At 46.5% G+C, this 19,748-nt stretch overlaps 3 protein-coding genes across 3 annotated transcripts; 2 read left to right on the top strand and 1 right to left on the bottom strand.

Annotated features, from left to right (window-relative positions):
• Positions 1-4,243: 4,243 nt before the first annotated feature.
• PtA15_2A531 (uncharacterized protein) lies at positions 4,244-4,993 on the top strand (the record flags this gene model as incomplete). The annotated part of the gene is made up of 2 exons (XM_053166560.1): positions 4,244-4,427; positions 4,854-4,993. The coding sequence occupies 2 exons, from the start codon at positions 4,244-4,246 to the stop codon at positions 4,991-4,993; spliced, it is 324 nt and encodes a 107-aa protein (XP_053017769.1).
• Positions 4,994-5,275: 282 nt separating this feature from the next.
• Positions 5,276-8,232, bottom strand: PtA15_2A532 (uncharacterized protein; the record flags this gene model as incomplete). Its single annotated transcript, XM_053166561.1, has 2 exons — positions 5,276-5,445; positions 8,172-8,232. 2 exons carry the CDS (start codon positions 8,230-8,232, stop codon positions 5,276-5,278), a joined length of 231 nt encoding a protein of 76 aa, XP_053017770.1.
• An 8,252-nt stretch (positions 8,233-16,484) lies between these two features.
• On the top strand, positions 16,485-18,760 carry PtA15_2A533 (uncharacterized protein; the record flags this gene model as incomplete). The annotated part of the gene is made up of 11 exons (XM_053166562.1): positions 16,485-16,739; positions 16,838-17,021; positions 17,134-17,161; positions 17,241-17,326; positions 17,461-17,612; positions 17,700-17,933; positions 18,005-18,031; positions 18,109-18,185; positions 18,275-18,442; positions 18,528-18,598; positions 18,684-18,760. The coding sequence occupies 11 exons, from the start codon at positions 16,485-16,487 to the stop codon at positions 18,758-18,760; spliced, it is 1,359 nt and encodes a 452-aa protein (XP_053017771.1).
• Between the last annotated feature and the right edge of the window lie 988 nt (positions 18,761-19,748).

The following is a 19,748-nucleotide window of genomic DNA, read 5'->3' on the forward strand; positions in this document are numbered from 1 at the left end:
TTTCATTAATTCTTGCACTAATTTCATCAAAGGCATCCAGCACAGTTGCCAAAAAAGGGTACAGTATGGCACTCTCTGGAGAGTGCGTCAAAATCTCCCCTGGTGTATGATGATGGAAAGGGTGAAATTTGACTCAATGTTTCCGGTGGGGGTTAAACACAGCTCCTCAAGAGGGTGATATAAAAAGTTGAGAAGAGTGTCTGGACTGAGAAGGGTATATGTCTCAGTTGGGAGTTGAACCAGGAACTGGGTAACTCGTGACAGGTGCATGATATGCCACCAGGATATATGAGAGTGAGCTCAGTGGTTTTTGCAGATAAGAGGGATGATATGGTATATAAAAGTGCAAAGATGATGATAATGGCTAATAGGCTATCTCTGTATAACTGGTGGGTACTGAACTGAGGGAAAAACAGCTGGAGGGGAGAGCTCCTTATATAGACAAATTTGAGGGATTTCAGCTTAGAGAATGTCAAAACGGACCCGGGTACTGGTTGCACCGCCAGTACCCGCGCGTTTTTTGAGAAAAACGGGCACCCGGCACCGCATCCGGCACCGCCAGGCGAGTACCAGCGGTCTTTTAGGCGGGTACCACGGGTACCAGCTGGTTTTTTTTTTATCAAAACTCACTCCCAAGCCCCAAAGGGAGGGCATGAAGACTCACTACCCTCTTGATGGCCGGCAGGGACCAGTCATTTAGAGGAGTGCACCCCCTCAATGACATTAAGGGGGGGGAAACACTCCCCTTTATGGCATCGCGAGGAAGATATAATCCCCTTGATGCCATTGAGGGATTCTACTCTCTAGATATTCCCCTTGGCTCCCCTTGGTCATTGAGGGGATGGTGCACTCCCCTCGATGGAATTGAGTGGGGTGTGTCCTCTCAATGACATTGAGGGGAATACACAACCCCCCTCGGTGTCATCAAGAGGACGCAATCCCCTTGTCATTGAGAGGACACACTCCCCTCGATGGAGGGGAGTGTGTCCTCTCAATGACATCGGGGGGGGGGGGGGGGGGGGGGGGTGCTCCTCTCGATGAAATTGAGGGGAGTACACACCTTGATCCCATCAAGGGGAGTTTGTACTCCCCTCGATTGAAATCAAGGGGAGTACACACCTTGATCCCATCAAGGGGAGTTTGTACTCCCCTCAATGGCACCAATGGGAGTCCATCCCCCTCTGGATGCCATCAAAGGAATGGTTAACTCCTCTCGATGGCGTCGAGAAGAGGACACGCTCCCCTGCCGGCCATTGAGAGGAGTAATTGATCCCCTCAATGGCCGGCCAAAGGTGGCCGCGTGCTGGAGTACCCGGCTCCCCGGCCGGGGATGAGCGGTACTTGGGGGCGGTACCCGGGTACCGCACCGCTTTTTGCCAAAAAACGGGCACCCGGCACCGCATCCGGCACCGCTGGGTGGGTGCGGGGCGGGTGTGGGCGGTACCCGCCAGGCAGTGCCGGGTACCTAGCAACGGGTACCTTTTTACATTCTCTATTTCAGCTACAAAGGGCACCCTGGATGAGGTATTTTAGCTGGTGGGCTGCGTACAAGTGGTGTCAGAAGATACTAAATACAGGCAAAAAGTGGGGTGAGAAATGAAAGATGATGTCATACTAATGCACGGGGTGTATAAACAAAGTGGGGAAATGTCAAATACAGGGGTACCTCATGCAAGGGGTGCATGAAGTATGTCAGACTAATGCAAGGGGTGCAGAAATGGGGTCAGAAGACTGCATGCAGCTGCAAGGGGTGCACAAATGAAGCAGGGACATGTCAAATACAGAAGAAAGGGGGTTGGTCCCCTGCATATGCAGTGGAGATAAGAGGGATAGAAAAAAGTGTGTGTTTGGCTGGGGATAAGTATGTGTATACCTGGGAAAGGTGACTTGAGGGTTGTGACAGGTTGATGACTGGGGCTGGCCGTGTCCATGAGGGGTCCAAGAGGGTGTAACTTCCAATCCAGCGGGGTTCCAGTGATGCTTCCAGTGGTGACTAGGGGTAAAATTGGCCATAAAATCCATTCCTGATGTCTGTTTGGTGGTATCTTGAGGCCTAGTATGAGTAAATCTATAGACAAGAAAAAACTTTTCATTTTTCACTTTTCCATCTACCACAACATATATTTTTCTTGTATTCATTCTGCTGGGCTCACTTTGCAATATAAATATGGATGGATTCTTTGGCTAATTTAGAATATTTGGACTCAAGTTTGTGTATATTTAAAAGGTGCCTGAAGAGATTTTTTACCATTTTGCTTTTTTTCCACAGTTTCAGACACAAGGTTATCTGATTCCATTGTCATATTCAAAGTGGTTCCCCTTGTCCCTGTGCTTCAATGCACAAATACCTGAACTATCTTCAACATCACTATTTTTCACTTTAAATAATCTTCTTGGGATTTGATTTGATAGGGGGTATTCATGTAAGGCTCATTTTGAGAAATGTCATTGGATGGTTTGACTGCTTATGCAGTCTACCTGCATACAACTTAACAATTACTGCACAAGTGAGCCTTTCAGCAAGGCCTCAACTGTAAAGGCTGTACTGAAAACTTTATGTATTATCATTCACATATTAGTACATAAGTAAGGTCTCACTGCCAGCATAATTGGCTGGGTTGAGGTTATCCCAGTTAAACTGGGATGAAATCAATCAATTTAAACCTGGTTTATCTCAACTGATGAAATATAAATCCAAGGTACCCCCCTTGGATTTATATTTCATTGGTCAAGATCAACCCATTTTAAATTGGTTGAGTGCATCCCAGTTAAACTGGGATGACTTCATCCCAGCCAAATATGCTGGCAGTGTCTGGGGTGTTGGTCATGCTGTGATGGGACTTGCTTTGCTGATTGTCTTTGAATCTTATGTACATATGTATGCTTGGCAACGTGAACACCCCTGCTGGTTTGCCTTGCTTGTGCCAGGCCAGCTGCTGCATACTTCTTGCATTGAGCTGCTTGAGCAGCCCTCTATTTTGTTTAGCAAGGTTTGACTGCTGATTTTAAAATCAGCCCCACTTGAATCCCCTTAATGGAGGACTTCCTGTTGGCTAAACTGCTTAATCTAGTGGGACAGGCTAAACCTTACTGACTGGTGGAAATTGATTGATATTGAGTTTTCACCAGCAAACAAGGCTAGCGTCCTCCTCTAAATCAAGCCCTTTAGGTGACAGGAAGTCCTCCAATATTGGATGACTTTCCCTCGAGATCTGCAGGCCTCCCAGAAGTGATCTAGAGCCCAAAAAGCTTGATATACCTGCGAAAATCTAGACTTTTCAGGTCTAAGGCGGCATCTGCGGGGGTCTCAGATTGCAGGGGAAGTCCTCCGTAAATTTGGGTTGGTCACTTGGTTGGGAGGGGGACGCGGGGGCAAGCCCCCTCTCCGTTTGAGAGGCTGATGTAAGCTGGATCGACCACCACAAGAGGACACATCGAGAGATCGAGGGAAAATTCAGCATACACGAACATCACATCAACTAGCCTAACCTAATGGTCAGTATTAGTCTTATTAATTTGGTATCAATAGTATTTTCTGACATATTGTCCTCCTCCGATTCGTTATACAGCTTCCACTTGCACTACTCCATGGGGCCCAAGGCAAACCTATGTTGGTCGAGCTAAAAAACGGAGAAACTTTCAATGGACATCTAATTCAATGTGGTCCGTTTGCTTTACCCAAGATTGATTGCATCCGCGTTCCCCGACCATGAATAAACCAATGACTCTGTACGCGTCTCGGATCCTATCAACGTAAAACCGACGTGTCGATTTTAGATAACTTTATGAATTTGACCATGAGGGAGGTCTATCAAACAAGTGCAGTCTGTTGTGTTGTTGTTTACTTCTCTTTTTATGTTTCGCCATCTGCTGGAGGTCAAAACGCCAAGGAATTTAACCGTTTCTCTCGACGTAGTTTCGAATTCGGCGTGCGAATGATGAGTTACTGATTTTTTGTCAATGTCTTTGAGTTTTCAGAATGGTGAACAGTTTTGGAAGCTGCCAGAATGTTATATCCGAGGAAATACGGTAAGCTATTTTTCTGCTCGACTTGTTTTTTAGTTCCCTCCTGAATTAGAAATTTTCTGTTGGTTCATTGGCATGTCTTTCGTCTTCTCCAACAAGAAATTCAAGTGTCATGAAACTAAGCCTATCTTCTTTTATATAAAATAACATCAAATCTGACAGATAAAGTATATCCGAGTTACAGACAATGTGATCGATCAAGTGAAACAACAAGAAGATGCATATAGACAACAAAACCGATCGTCAAGAGGCGGTAATCAGACAAACGAGCGTGGCGGCAGGGGTGGTCGAGGTTCCTCAAATTCCAATAGAGGTGGCCCTGGCACGAATCGAGGCGGCGGTAGAGGAAATTCGGATCGCGGAAGAGGAAGGGGTTCAGATAGAGGTCGCGGTCGATGACGGTCCCTTTTTGGCCTCAACCCCTCTCAAACGCCTGTTTCGCCGTCTCGAAGTAACGAATACAGTTGAATGAAGTTGAAGTTTGGTTGGGGACCATCTGAGAGCTTGATAGATTGTATAGTAAAGAGCGCGAAGTAGTGGCCAATGAGGAGTTGTCAGCCCTGGTTAAAATTTGGTCTCTCGCACTGAAGCCGATCTAACTTAGCTAATTCCCTCCTCGGGGGAGCGAAGCGACCTCCGAAGGAGGGACTTACACGGCAGTTGCACGGATTAAGGTTTCGCCCGTCAAAACTGCCGTCAAAGACAAAACACCCGCCTGATTGACCGCCCACCTGTCGGCCTCCGGTCAGCCGGCAAAATGACCACCAAACTACCAACCAACCCGCCGGATTTTGCAGTCAGGTAAGTAACCCGTAACTTTACCCCAGTCGAATGGCCGGCAAAATTACCTGACCAACGATCCGCCGCCGGCCACAGCGTCAACATGCAGTCGACATTCACTAACGGCCTGCAGATCGGCAACGATGGGCAAGCAACACCTCGACAACTCCTCCCGTTTGCTATGTAACCCCCCAAAAAAAGGGCAGAGGGGGCCAAGACAAAGTCCGCCCATCAGAGGGACACGTCACCCTCGGCCCTCACCCATCCACCCGCCTCATTTTTTCTAAGTCCGCTCATCGGATCACCGCCACCCTCCATCTCCCCCACCCTCACCAACCCACATACGTGTCCCTCTGTGCCTGCCTCCTCCTTGCCCGGCCCACACCCCATCCACAGCACGCCCACCTCCACATCGCATCCTCCATTGAGCTCCGCACCTCGCTCGGCTCCATCGGCCCGAGTCAGCCTGTCAAGGTTCCCTGTAAGCCATCTTGGGGTCTTTCCTCTTGCCGTCTTGCCGGCCATCTTTGATCACCCGCCTTGATGAGCTCATGGCTGACTCGAGCTCCATATTGTCTTTCATTTTGCTGGCATGGGCGAATTGAATGCGCGTCTTGGGCTCGCTGACTTCGGCATGCTCTTGGATCCAATGTGGGAACGCCAAACAACCCTCAAATGTCAGACTACGGATGACTTGAATCGTGAAGACTCGTATGCAAAACCAGCGTATTAAAATTGTCGGAGAACTTCTTTACAAGAACAGCATGGATTGTGTCAAGAAAGTATTCAAAAATGAGGGCTTTACCGGCTTTTACCGAGGTCTACCGCCGCAATTAAAAACTGTAAAATTCAATAAAAACAAAAACAAAAAAGTGCCCAGGTGGCCGTAAAACCAAAGTGAGCGTGTCTTGTGAGTTGACCCGAGTATGTCTGCCAAAAGGGATCGGAGAGCTGTGAGCAGCAGTGGATCTGGAAGTGAGCGTGGTTTTGGGCTTGGGGTGATGTGATCAGCCGGCAATTGTGGTCAAACAGTGAGCAAACGGCCCTGATCAATTTTGTGGGGGGGCTCGGGTTCAACGGCAAATTGCCGCTGGGGTCGAGCCACCCTTACTTTTGCCAGCCGCTTGCCCAATTGCGCATTGGCGGGGGTGCCGCCAAGTTCGGCGGTCCGCTTGACGGTTGACCGGAGGCCGGCATGTGAACGGTCATGAATGGCTGGGGCGCGTCCGTCAAACTGACGGCCGAACTTTGGGCGCTTCGGCGGCGATGTGCAACTGCCGTGTACGTGCTATGTGGACCCCGCGGCCTGAGAGAATTATGACTTTTGGTGGGGACTTTTTTAGAATCACTCTCCCTCATGAGCCTCTGCACCATTTTTGAAATTGTTTACATTTCTGGGATGGCCCAAGCTGTCCCTATTTTTCTACTATTTTTTCCCATCCTCAACACCTCTTGTTGAGCTGTAATCAGAGTTGTAACATCGTGGATTCCAGATTCTGTACAGTGCAACATGTGCAATACGGGATATAGCCAACTAGATGAACTTGCAAAAAAAGACATTTGAATGTCATTACATATCCCTAAAAATAGGACAATAGATGGAAAGATTCTCCTTGATTTTCTGCATCTTTTGTTCCCCTACAACTCAATCACATAATGTGATGTGACAAAGCTACACAGGATTGAAAAAGGCCAAGTTCCTGATTCTCTCAGGCCGCGGGGTCCACTTATGTATAAGTCCCTCCTTTGGAGGGTCCCTGCGGGACGGCATCCCCCCTCCACAAAGAGAGGGACTTGGTTAAGTTAGGAAGCCGATACGTGTTGGGTGTTGATGTATGTTATAGGCAATAGCTGCTATCAACCCAAGCTGATGAGACCATAATGTAGGGTAAGTTGAATGTTATGTGTTGTAAGAGATATTTGAGAGGTTCCGTGAGTGAAACTTGCCAAAATTCAATCCCATTTGATCTTTTGTAGACCATGGCTGTTACTACTCAGGCAGGAAGGTTAGAGTTAGAGCATCTCCAACGGTCCCTGGATCGCGGCCCTGGACCAGATGTAACGGGGTATCCCAGGCTTGGTCCACAGCGGACTCGCCAGAAATAGAGACCCGACAAGAGGAACTTGTCGTCGGCAAGACCACAACTTGCCCGTCGAGCCACACAGACAGATGACCACCTTCTGGTCATCCTTCCGATTCTCGAACACCCGCCGGTCATCCTTTCAAGGACCGGCCATGTGCATCATGCCCGGTCATCGATAGGATATCCAGTCATGGTCATCATTCTCGATGCCCGGTCATCGGTCTTGATGACCGGCCATCAGTCTTGATGACCGGTCATCAGTCTTGAAGCCCGGGCATCGGTTTCGATGACCGGTCATCAGTTTTGATGCCCGGGCATCGGCTTCGATGGCCGGTAATCGGTCTCAATGACCTGTCATCAGTCTTGATTCCCGGTGATTGGTCTCAATGACCTGTCATCAGTCTTGATTCCCGGTGATCGGTCTCAATGACCGGTCATCCTATTGATGACCGGTCATGGGCATTGATGCCCGGTCATCCTATTGATGATCGGTCATCGGCAGCGAGATCCAATTGAATGAAAAGAGGATCGGCCGGTAGGTGAGGTAGCGTGCGGTATAGTGTGCGTGGGGTGCGAGCTGGTGCGAGGTGTGGTCCAAGAGGCAACTGTCGGGTTGGAGCAGACTCGCCACAAGTGGAGGGCTGTGGCGAGTTGAGGCGACTCTGGAGGCGTTTGGCGAGTCGGATAGCGAGTCGGTTGGACCCCGAAAACTCACCCGACTCGCTAAATTGGGGTCGCGAGTCCCGCTCTAGCGAGTCCGTTGAAGATGCTCTTAGAGCATCTCCGGTAAACCAGGTTGCTATCCCGCGTTTACCAACCCAAACCCAAAAAACACCACCCACCCGGGGTGCCAAACAAGTTTCTATTTTGGCTCGGGAGCTACAGTTGTGAGGGGCATATTACTGTACAGAGTAAAACCCCCGGGGGTCCCCGGTTCGGAATTTTTGGCCTTGGGAGAAAAAAAAACCCCCCGGGAGATTCACTCCAATTTGGCAGAATCCAAAGATTGCCTTCCACGATTTCCCGTCAAGATTCTCTCATCTGTCCACCCAGCTTGAAATATCTGTGTAAGTCAAGTCTCTTCCCAAAAGATAAAAAAAACCCATTAGATTTTGATCAATTGTTAATTGTATGTACCACAGAAAAATGGCCAAAAGCAAAGCTTGCAAGGCTCAGTCCAAACATCGACGTGAAGAAAAAAACGGAAGGACACCAAGATCCTGCAGGGCGGATCCAGGCGGAAAATATTAAATTCTAGTCGAAAAGAAAGAGAGAAGAAACTTGAGACCATTGAAATTTCATCAGGTAGTGAAGTCGAGTTCATCCCAGCTGTTTTCGACATATCCAGCACCAAAGAAGCCAGCTCGCCACCTGATACTGGATGCAATGAAGGCAGCTATGTGCCTGAGGATATATTTGAATGCTACAATCGTGAAATTGAGGAGATTGATGAAGCCAATGATGTGATGCAATACGCTCAAGCTTTACTTGATTCACCCAAAGATGAAAGCCTTGAGACCAGAGACAAAATCTTTGAGCTTCTGTGGCCAATTTTCGAAAGACAAACACAGGCTAAAGAGATTGCACCCAAAAAACGTGTATTGAAATCAGGAAAAACCGGATATCAAAGACCAATTGCCAACCCGGACTCCGCTTCAAACAGATTGATTTCTTGGCCGCTTCCAAAGGCAACAAAATCTGACCGGAAAGCCAAGCGTGAGAAGGAAGTTGGCGCCAAAAACAATATCTTGGCTGACTGGCTCATCAGAAAAGATCCCGGAACCAATGACACTACACTCAATGACGCTACGCTCGGTGACGCTACGCTCAATGATGCCACACTCGATGACACTACGCTCGACGATGTTACGCTTGATGACGCTATTGAACCTCAACTTTTGCTTGAATCTCCAATAGTCTCCAACCCAGCTATTTCAGAAGAAATCGAAGATTCGGTTGCCCTTTGTCTTGCAAGCCACCAGAAAGCATATCTTTCTGCATCTAGAGAAAGAAATCCTTCCAAAACCAAGATGGCGCGCGCACAATGGAAGGAGCTCGACTCAGCCATCAAGGTCGCCATTTCAAGGCTCCATGAAAGATGTAAGAAAGACAAGAATCTCGAATTCCCAAGTTTCATCATTGAAAATATCATCCAGTTCAACAACCTTTGATACAAGTACATTATTGATGGCATTCCATCACCTAGTCTGACTGCCTCGCTTTCTACTGCTCAATCCGCAATCCATCGTCATTCCTCTTCTCGTCAGGACGGCCCTCCTGAAACCAGGAGTGGAATTTATCTTGCTCGAACTATTGCTAGCCAAGCAGATTACACCTTGAACTGCAAAGACATTTTGATCACTCAAAACGGAAACCGAACTAATCATAAGTCATTTCTAGACAACCCGAACATTCGGAAAATGCTTCTAAGTTGGTCTGCTTTTCAAAAAGTTGGCGAGGTCACACCGTTAAGCTTTCTTGCGTACACAAACAATCATGTCCTTCCCCAATTCGGAATCACTAAAAAGATATGTCGAAGTACAGCTACTTCTTGGATGGTCAAGCTTGGTTTCACTCTGCAAGAATATCAAAAATCAATGTACTTTGACGGACACGAGAGACCCGATGTTGTTCTAGCCAGAAATAAGTACATCAAGGACTTCGAAATGTATCGCAAGCGCTCCAGAACTTATGGAGGCGAAAACCTTGACATCCTCTGCGAAGTTGATCCTGGTATCTTGGACCGTATGAGGGAGACCGTCTTTATATTTGACGATGAGTCAACAATACACTCAAAAGAGAGGCCAAGGCTTGCATGGCTGCTCCCGGGAACATCCAAGATATGATCCAAGAATGTTGGCCGATTGATTCATATATCCGATTTCATTCTTGAAACAACTGGTCGGCTCGAGCTTTCCGAAGAGCAGTTCCTTCAGTCACAGAGTGAGACAGGCAAGAAGCCCAAAGAGTCTGATGCGGCGACTATCATTTATCCTGGTTCAACTGGCGACAAATGGTGGGATATGGAGCAGCTGTGCAAACAGGTTTCAGAGAAAGCTATCCCGATCTTTGAAACTCTTCACCCTGATTCACAGGCTGTTTTTATCTTTGACTGCTCTTCAGCTCATGGAGCCTTTGCAAAAGATGCACTGAGGGTCCAAAACATGAACCTGAGTTCGGGTGGAAAACAGTCAATGCTCCGAGACACTGTAATCCCATGCGATGACCCTCACATACCCCCTCATCTACATGGCCAGCGACAGACTATGGTTTACGATAGTTCGCATCCAGACCCAACACTTGCCGGAAAAGCGAAAGGAGTTCAAGCAGTTTTGGAGGAGAGAGGCCTATGGAACTACTACACCCAGACAAACCAACAAATGGGCAAGTCCCCTTTAAAGTTCCGATGTACCTTGTGCTCAACCTCCAACCGCCAAAGAGACGCTGCTGCACAAGCTGCAAGACTCACCCGACAAGCTGAGGCGAATGGGTACTTCTTAAGCGAGCAGCAATGTATCGATGAGCTCTTAGCCAGAAACGAGTCGTCTATTCCAACAACAGAGCAATCCGACCTTGAAACTTCGAGTGCAAGCATCACTTGCTGCTGGTCTAAAATTTTATCCCAGCAATCCGATTTTCTGAATGAAAGACCTCTGCTGCAGTCGATTATCGAGGATGCTGGGCATGCTTGCCTATTCTTGCTCAAATTCCATTGCGAGCTAAATCCCATTGAGCTGTTTTGGTCTTACATCAAACAATGTAAGAGTTCTTTTTCTGGCTTTCCTTGCTTCTTTTAACTAACCAGCAGTTTGATTTCTCAGCTTACCGCAAACAAAGCCACACTTGCAGTTCGTTCAAAGCATGCCAGGCCCTCTTCAACAAAGTTCGACAATCTTGTCCAGTCATAACTATCCGGCGATACTTTCGACGGATTGACCGACAGCTCCATATTTACAAACAAGGCTACAATGGTCCGCAATCAAGTATTTTGATGAAGAAGTACACCTCTCACCGATGCATCCCACAAAATACTGCCACAAGAATCAACATTCTCACTTCTTGAATATTATGCTGTTGTTTCTTATTATGATTGTTTCCCACATTGTCTTTCCGAGAAATTTTTGATCTGTGCCCTGTTTCTGGAGTTGACCGGGCTTTATTTCCCTTCCCGACGGGCTTAGGGGCACTCAGACTTGGTAGCTATGGGTTTATGAGACCCATATTTATGGGATTACAATGTATAAGGCCATAAATATGGGCTTATGGCATGTACTTAGAAGCAGGTTCGGAATGTGGGGGCCAAAAAAAAAAAAAAAAAAGGCTGGTCAGAAGCCTTAACCCCCATAGAATTAGAATCTACAGCCTCCAAAAGGCCCAAAACTATCACTTAGATGTTCTATTAGGGGGGTTCACGTTGCAAAAAAAGCAATGCTGATTTTGTCTGCTCATGCACCTGTGAGTAAGGTTTATGCCTTGCAGATTGCTTCCAAAGGGGAGCTGCCCAGCCAAACCTTTTTGCTTTCTCGCGATTTTCAAAAGCTGCATCTGCTGGTTTTGGTGGCTGATTTGCAAAATCAGCCTTACGTGAACCCCCCTATTAGGCCCATACGCATGGGCATAATTCGGCCCGCGTCTCACATTTGATTTTGCGGGTGAGGCCGTACAGTAATATGCCCCTCGCAACTGTAAAACTCTCAATTGGGTTGCTATGTATGGCAACCCACTAGCAACTCAATAGCAACTTCCCCAAGCTCATTCCCCCCTCCCTACCCACCATCAGAAGTGCCTACACCTACCCTAGAACAACTACAAATATGTACCCTCCACCAAACTGGTCATCGAGAGCACTGCAAGCCATCAATGACTGGCTGTCCTGCTAACTGTCTGCCCGGTCATCAAGAGCATCAAAAGCAATTGATGACCGGCTACACATATGACCAACCATCAAGAATATTGCAAGCTCTCAATGACTGGCTATACTGGTGATCAAGAGCTCTCTTGATGACTGGGTATACCGGTCATTGAGAGCCCTCTCGATGACTGGTCATTGAGAGCTCTCTCAATTGGTATATACCGGTCATCGAGAGCTCTCTCAATTACTGGCTACACCGGTCATTGAGAGCTCTCTCAATGACTGGCTACACCGGTCATTGAGAGCTCTCTCAATGACTGGCTACACCGGTCATTGAGAGCTCTCTCAATGACTGGCTACACCGGTCATTGAGAGCTCTCTCAATGACTGGCTACACCGTTCATTGAGAGCTCTCTCAATGACTGGCTACACCGGTCATCGAGAGCGTTCTTGATGACTGACTATACCGTTCATCAAGAGCGTTCTCAATGACTGACTATACCATTCATCGAGAGCTCTCTTGATGACTGGATATACAGTCATTGAGCTCTCTCAATTGGCTATACCAATCAAGAGCCTTGAAAGCTCAAGCTTTGGAAGCTATCAATGACTGGCGATGTATTCCGGTCATTGAGAGCTTTGCAGCAAGCCATCAACAACCGGCTATACCAGTCATTGAGAGCTTGGCAGGCCATTGATGACCGGCTATACCAGTCCTAGGGACCTTTGCAAGCTATCGCCGATTGGTGACTGGCTGTATTGTTCATTAGGTTTGTTGTAACTCCATTTGATGACTTGGTCATCTTGGAGTGCTTCTGGATTATAGCAACCACCGGTGTGTGCCAGAGCCGCGCGGGTTGCTATATGCAAAAATTGAGTTGCCATCCCGGGGTTTTAGAGCATCTCCACCGCGGGGGACTATCTGAGGGACTAAATCCCAGGCTTGCGCGACTGCGGCGCAGTTTTAGCTTCTCGACCGAGGTCTCTTTCACACTGCAAGGTTCCCAAAGTAGCACCTCCAGGTTGTGAAACAGGCTACCCCCAACTCCCCAATGGCCGGTCAGCTCGAGAGGTGCAATACCAATGTCCGGTCAATACATGGCAGCAATATAAAGTCCTCTCAATGGCCGGTACTGACCGGCCATCGACGTGCAGTCCTTTCAATGGCCGGTCAGTACTGGCGATCGAGATGCAGTCCTCTCAATGGCCGGTCAGCACCGGCCATCGAGATGTAGTCCTCTCGATGGCCGGTGTGGTGTGCCAAAAGTGTTTCAAGTATCAAATCACATAAAGTCACAGTTTACTATTGAGAAGGAGACATATTTCTAGATGTATTATTGCATAATTGGATTCTACAGGTCATTTAACCCCTAGTCACTCACTGGTACCACTAGGCTAGCTGCACTCAGGCAAAAGTTACGAGTATTATACTGTGTTCATAAGCATAATTACATACTGTAGAGATATTTTGATAGTACATAGCATAGAATTAGACTCAAGGACATATTTATAGTGTATGTAGTGGCGTGGTTTGGCTCTGCCCATGGCATGGTTCCACCTGTGGACAACTCCATGATTGTTGTTTGGCTCCACCCACGCACCACAGTGTGGTTCCACCTGTGGACACCTCCAGGGTTGTTGTTTGGCTCCACCCACATACCACAGCATGGCTCCACCTGTGGACACCTCCATAATTGTGTAGGCGCCATGGACACCACCATGTGGACACCACAACCACAACCACGTGGACACCATATGGGCACCACAACCACAACCACAACCACATGGATACCATCACCACATGGACACCTGTATGGTGGTCACACCAGCAAAAATCCCTCACAAGGATCCCCACCAGCAAAAATCCCTCACATTTTACTATAAAAGGAGGAGATTTTCCCTCCTCAGTTTTCAGCAGGCCACTCAGGCAATCCTAACCAGAACACACATCTCACTCAGAGTTACAAGCCTCATCCACATAAATCCAGCAGTGTGATCTCAATCAAGTTGCCCATCAACATCTTTCATGCCTCAGAGTAGTTCTAAGTAGTCAAGTAGCTAGCATCACCCACTTGTGCTCTTAACAAGTCAAAGTGATCTTAACCCATTGTGCTCTTAACTGAAGGTTAAGGAAGAGGGCAAAGACACTTTGAATAGTTCACATATAACATCAGTTCTCTCAGAAGTCTTGTATCAGTTTATCTCCACTTTCATATCACAAACATATCAAACCATATAAAACATATCTTACATTTAGGCTCATTTCCATTATCTGACTCAAGGCTGCTGTAAACCACTCTAACTCCATTTCCCTTACAAAATCCACTTTTCCGCTGAATTCAAGTTTGATCTAGGTCTGATAAGAGACTGCTGCACATAGTTTTCTCTATCATTAGTTTGCCACAACAATAAATAAATTTGTTGTGAAAGCTCTTGTGTAGTATCATAGAGGGGCAGGTCTTTCAAACCACCCGTAACAGTTGTAATAGCTTCTTACATCTTTGGAATATTATAACTGGTATTTCCCCCTCGCAGAACTGCCACCCGTCCCAAAGGAGTTCTCACACCGGTCAGTATTGGCCATTGACGTGCAGTCCTTTTGATGGCTGCTCAGTACCAGCCATTGACTTGCAGTCCTTTCGATGGCCGGTCAGTACCGGCCATTGACTTGCAGTCCTTTCAATGGCCGGTCAGTACCGGCCATTGACTTGCAGTCCTTTCAATGGCCGGTCAGTACCAGCCATCAAGATGCAGTCCTCTCAATGGCCGCTCAGTACCGGCCATTGAGAGGTAGTCCTCTCAATGGCCGCTCAGTACCGGCCATTGAGAGGTAGTCCTCTCAATGGCCGGTCATTACCGTCTATCGAGATGTAGTCCTCTTGATGGCCGGTCAGTACCGGCCATTGAGATGTAGTCCTCTTGATGGCCGGTCAGTACCGGCCATCGACATGGCTGTGCGAGTCACTCGATGACCGGTCAATCCGGTCATTGAGAGGAGATGTGTGTCCTCTTGATGACCGGTACAGCCCGGTCATCAAGAGTTGTGCGTCCTCCCAAGGACCGGCCAGCTGTGCCGGTCATTGAGAGGTGGTGACTCCCCTAGATGACCGGTATAGACTGGTCATCAAGAGCTGTGCATCCTCCCGATGACCGGTCTGTACCGGTCATTGAGAGGTGGCGAGTCCCCTCAATGACTGGCACAGACCGGTCATCAAAGGAGGGTACTGTACTGCTGAGTCCCCTCGATGTCCGGTACCGGCCATTCATATATTTTTTTTGTGTACAATAGTCGGTTCGGCCGGGACGGCCGTTGATACATGGATGTCTGGGGTTGGGGATATCGGGGGTTGTGTGTGGGAAGGAGCGGAGTATCACAGGCCTCCGGCTGTGTGATATGTGTGTCAGAGGAGCTATGTGGGGAGCTATAGTGTCATAAATCTGGTCTTGGTTTAGCTCCCCGGATGGGTTTTCCTACTTTAGGGTAGCCTTTAGCGCCTCCGGTGGAGGAGCTAAATTGGATCTGGGGAGCTAAATTTGGTTTAGTCCCTCGATTTAGCTCCCGCGGTGGAGATGCTCTTAGCAACCCGCTTTTACCTCCCTGGGTGGAGATGCTCTTAGGTAGACTTTGGTGAAATTAATATTCAAAAAGCTCCTGGAAGTGTTGAGTGCAGTCAAACCTGTCTAACTGCATACTTGTGTAAGGAGACTCCTATATCACTTACTCATTTGGGTCTACCAAATATTCGCTCTTGCCTATATGCTGCTAACTGTTGAAATTTCATCTAATTTCCGACTCATCCCTAAATTGCTCACCTTCCCTACACTTTCCAACCATTCTAACCCATTGTTGAAACTGCCTCTTTCTCTTTTCTTCTTGCATAAATATCATCTTCACTAGAAAAGACACCGGAAAAAGAAGCCCAAGAGGGAGAGTTCAGAGGCCGGAAAAAAATCCCTAGAGCACTCACTGAGGGTAGAGGTCCTCAAAGCTCCGCCCTCATGCTTGTGAGGCGTAAAAACGCGCGCATTACAGAAGACTTCCCTATCAACCTGTAGGGGGGTACAGAACCGAAGGGTGCATGGATCAGGCAAAAAAGAGCTGATGAGTTTAATTCGTCGGCCTTGTCGACACTCCAGTCAGCCGTCCCAGTGGTCGCTTGCATGGCCGAGGCCAGAGAGCTTGTGGAAGAGCGTGTTTGGGGCTTTCCAGTTGATGACCTTGATTGTCCACTCGGCCAACATACATGGCTCCCAATCTCGTGTGGTTACTACATCTGCAGTCAGAAGGGGCTGAACACTTGTCTGAACGGCTCCCTCCGTCTACTCTGGTCTTCCTTCAGGCGTCTCCAGCCCACTGGCTATTAACCAGGCAACCGGCATCCCTGAGACAGAGTTGGTGTGACCACCCGCTTAGTGGGAGCAGGAATATTTAAGCTGCGTGCTAAGGGAAAACAAGATCTCTTTGCATCAATCATTATTACCTCCAACCACCTTTTCAGGCATTCTTCTTTTCTGACACTCATTCTTTTCTAACACTCATTCCTCCGACACTCGTTCTTCCGACACTCGTTCATTTCTGACACTCGTTCTTTTTCAGCACTGTTATCTTCTTTAGTGCAGCACTCTCGCCTTGAGTAAATACATTTTCGACCGAGCTGATTTTCTTTCAAAGCTTGCTCCAGCTATTTTCTCAACCCTACTTGGCTGATTTGACTAACTTCGAGTGTTAATTCATCCTCACGATGCAAGTTTTCCTCGGATATTTGTTCCTTTACTTAGTCTTTGTTTCTTTCTACTTTGAGAAATTTGGTGTCTCCGCTCGTACCACTACTATCACGGATGCGGATTCAAGCTCACCACAAATTCAATTTAATGGACAATATCCACCCATAAACCCATCATGTAAAGCTCTTCCAATAGCAAAAGAAACTTGGAATCAACTGAAGTTAAATGACCATCTCAAGCAGTTCCCTGGTGGTGATAAAATGAACTTGGTAGTAAGTCAACTCTATTTTGTCTGCTCAGGCTTCAATTAACATTACGCTGCTCATTGTGACACGGTTATATTTTCTCAATGAATCCTTTCTGATCATAGCAATATGCTACAAAACTCAACATGACCAACTTTGTCTGTGGTATCGGAGGAGCTTGCCATGCCGGACAACCTTGTTATCCGCTCGAAACACCTGATTGGTACATTTTATTTGCGGTTCAACAGTGGAACTCTTACATGAATGTCTACTATGAAGCAGTGGGCTATGGAATCGCGATTGTTCAATGTGAGCTTTTGAACAAGAATAAAGTGTTAGGGCTTTCTGCTCTTGCCTAGGATGAACCCATCGCGCTAACTATGCTCAAAATGCTTCAAAAATTGTAAAACATCATAAACAGCAAGTCTCAACGCATTGATCGCCTCACTGTAAGAAAGAAGGATAAATTCATTTTAATTTTACCGCTAATCAATCTGGTCACACTTCTTTCAAACTGGACCCTTGCAGCTTTCCGGCAAGTGACACCACAGCCATTCGGAACGTCAAGGCAAACCTTGGAATCCAGGCATCCTTGTCCCAAGTGACCGGAACAGGTAGATTTCTATTCCTTATGATCACGGTGCTCTTCCCGCTGGTTGTTTTCAATTTTCCAACTCGGAAAAATTCAAATTTAAAAAACAGAGGGACTATATGCGGAGTCTGATTCATTCTCTTCTGAGTTCTACAGTGATGATGGATGTCATGCTGGCTTTTGGTTCAACATCTGGGCCTTGGTTTGCTTTGTTTGATTTCCTGAATTTTATCATGACCGCTGCACAAGGAGTCGCCGCATTCGCAATACAAGAACCGCCAGCGCCCCTCCAAGATGGTTTTTTTCAGGTAGATTGTGCTGTAACCGTTTTAAAAGATATATCTCATACTCAATTTATGTCATTTAAATTGACTCACCTTGTATGCTTGCATCAGTGGTCAAACACGGCATACTATCTTTCTAAATACGAGGAAGTTATTCACAAGCAGATAGCTGAAGAGGGCAAAAAGAGGATTGCCGCCGGAATCAGCACCAATCAAGGTATATTTGGGGTTGTCAAGGATGGAAATTTCATAGAACCAGAAAATTTTCCATCGCTCCCTGATCTTGAAGAACAGATTCGGAAACTTACTTCAGCGTTGGGTTTGAACATGCTGTTACATTCAATTGTAAGCCCCGGCTTTTGATTCCAACTACACATTAATACAAATTTTGACTTGAGTTTTTTTTCACAAAAAAGAATGCATTCATAACGGTCGGCTCAGATGTACGTCAAATGATCTGTTTTGCCCTCAGAATTTGACTCAGCCTGACATATATTTTCCACGCGGGTTGGGGACACAGCCCTGCACTGACAAAGGGAAAAACGGCGCCTGGCCCGAAGGAACACACCTTTCATGGTGTGACAAACCTGATGGAACGTAAGACCAATATCAAAGAGCCAATGAACAGGATCTGTCCTGATGCAATTTTGATTTGGATGCTCAACATTTTTTGAATTTTCATTCAGGATGCATAATATAGTAATTGCAAAAGATGGCAAGACATACAATGAGATCAATAATGCTGCTCTCATAAATGATTATTTTGGGATTGGTACTGAGTTGATTGTGACTTCATCAATCAAATGTCAAAATATGAACAAAGGTTGGAACTATGTTCCATGGTCACAAGACAAGTGAGTAGGATATCCTTATAAATAGCATAGCTCCCAGGCCCATAATTTCTCAACTCACATACAATTTGAATCCATTATTAAACAGGGGAGCATTGCCTAAAGCACCAGACTCAGACTGTGTCTTTAATCTTCCTGTATGCTACACTCAGGATGGTGGTAAGTGCTTATACTAGTTGGATGTCATTTAAGTCAGAAGGGTGTCTGATTCCAGTTTGACCATCATTCTAAAATTTAATTCTAGATGTGCATAAAAAGATCCACAAGAAAAAGTGGACAACTGCCCGAGCTTGTAAGCATGCTGGCCTTCCCCTGGAGTAATGATACAATCAATATTAGTTACAAACACCTGGAAAAACATCAGATCACCTCTCTTCCACCTTCCTCACAGGGACATATATGCAAAAATATATATGGACACATTTATATGCTTGAAAAAAATAAGAGTTTACAGTTACAGATCTCACATGATACTTGAGCTTCCTACACCACTATGAACATTTCTTTTTTCCTTGAAAGGAAAATAATTGATCATGCATTGCTTTTTCTGGCTTACTACACCAGGGGAGATTTTTAAACACTCTCCAAAGAGTGCCAGAGTCAGTGCTGGGCAGTTACTTTACTTGAAAATATCTGATGGATTTTATCAAAGTAATTACTACCTGCTGTTATCCTTGTCAGTAATGTGTGGACAGTGGCATCACGTGTTGAGTAAATTTCCATTTTTCGCAGCTTTTACTGGTAAAGTAACACATTTTCCAGTGGATAATGCGCTTCAAGCAATGAAAGGCCAAATTAGCCCTAAAATGACCTTTTATTTCTTTCTATGTTACCCAATATCTGCTGCTCTGTGCACAGATATTGTAACTGCCTTTGAAAAAAGGCTCTACCCTGGTTCAATATTGATATTGTAGTGCCATTACCAGTAACAACAGCAATAATGGCCAAATTTTGTTACATTATTGTTACGTTACACATTGCCATAGAAATAAATGCCTACCATTGCCAGAGAGTAGATTTATGTGTTTCTGGATGGGATGTGGGTCAGATTGATAAATTATCCCAAAGTGAATTAAAAGTGTGTCAAGTGATGAAGAAGTGTTGCAGGACCTCATGCAATGTTGCATAGAACTATTTCATTCTCCTTAGAGAAATCAATCACAATCTAATGAAATGATATTTACTGAATGCCCAATCATTAATCACACTACAGGCATCTTGCTTTTGCTGCGGTCTGCCGCTGCCGCAACATTTGGCTGGCTGATTTGCCTTTGGACAGCCGGCCACTGCAGTACATAACAAACCCTTG

This window comes from Puccinia triticina, chromosome 2A (assembly GCF_026914185.1).
Source record: "Puccinia triticina chromosome 2A, complete sequence".
In the NCBI taxonomy this organism is placed as follows: Eukaryota; Fungi; Basidiomycota; class Pucciniomycetes; order Pucciniales; family Pucciniaceae; genus Puccinia; species Puccinia triticina.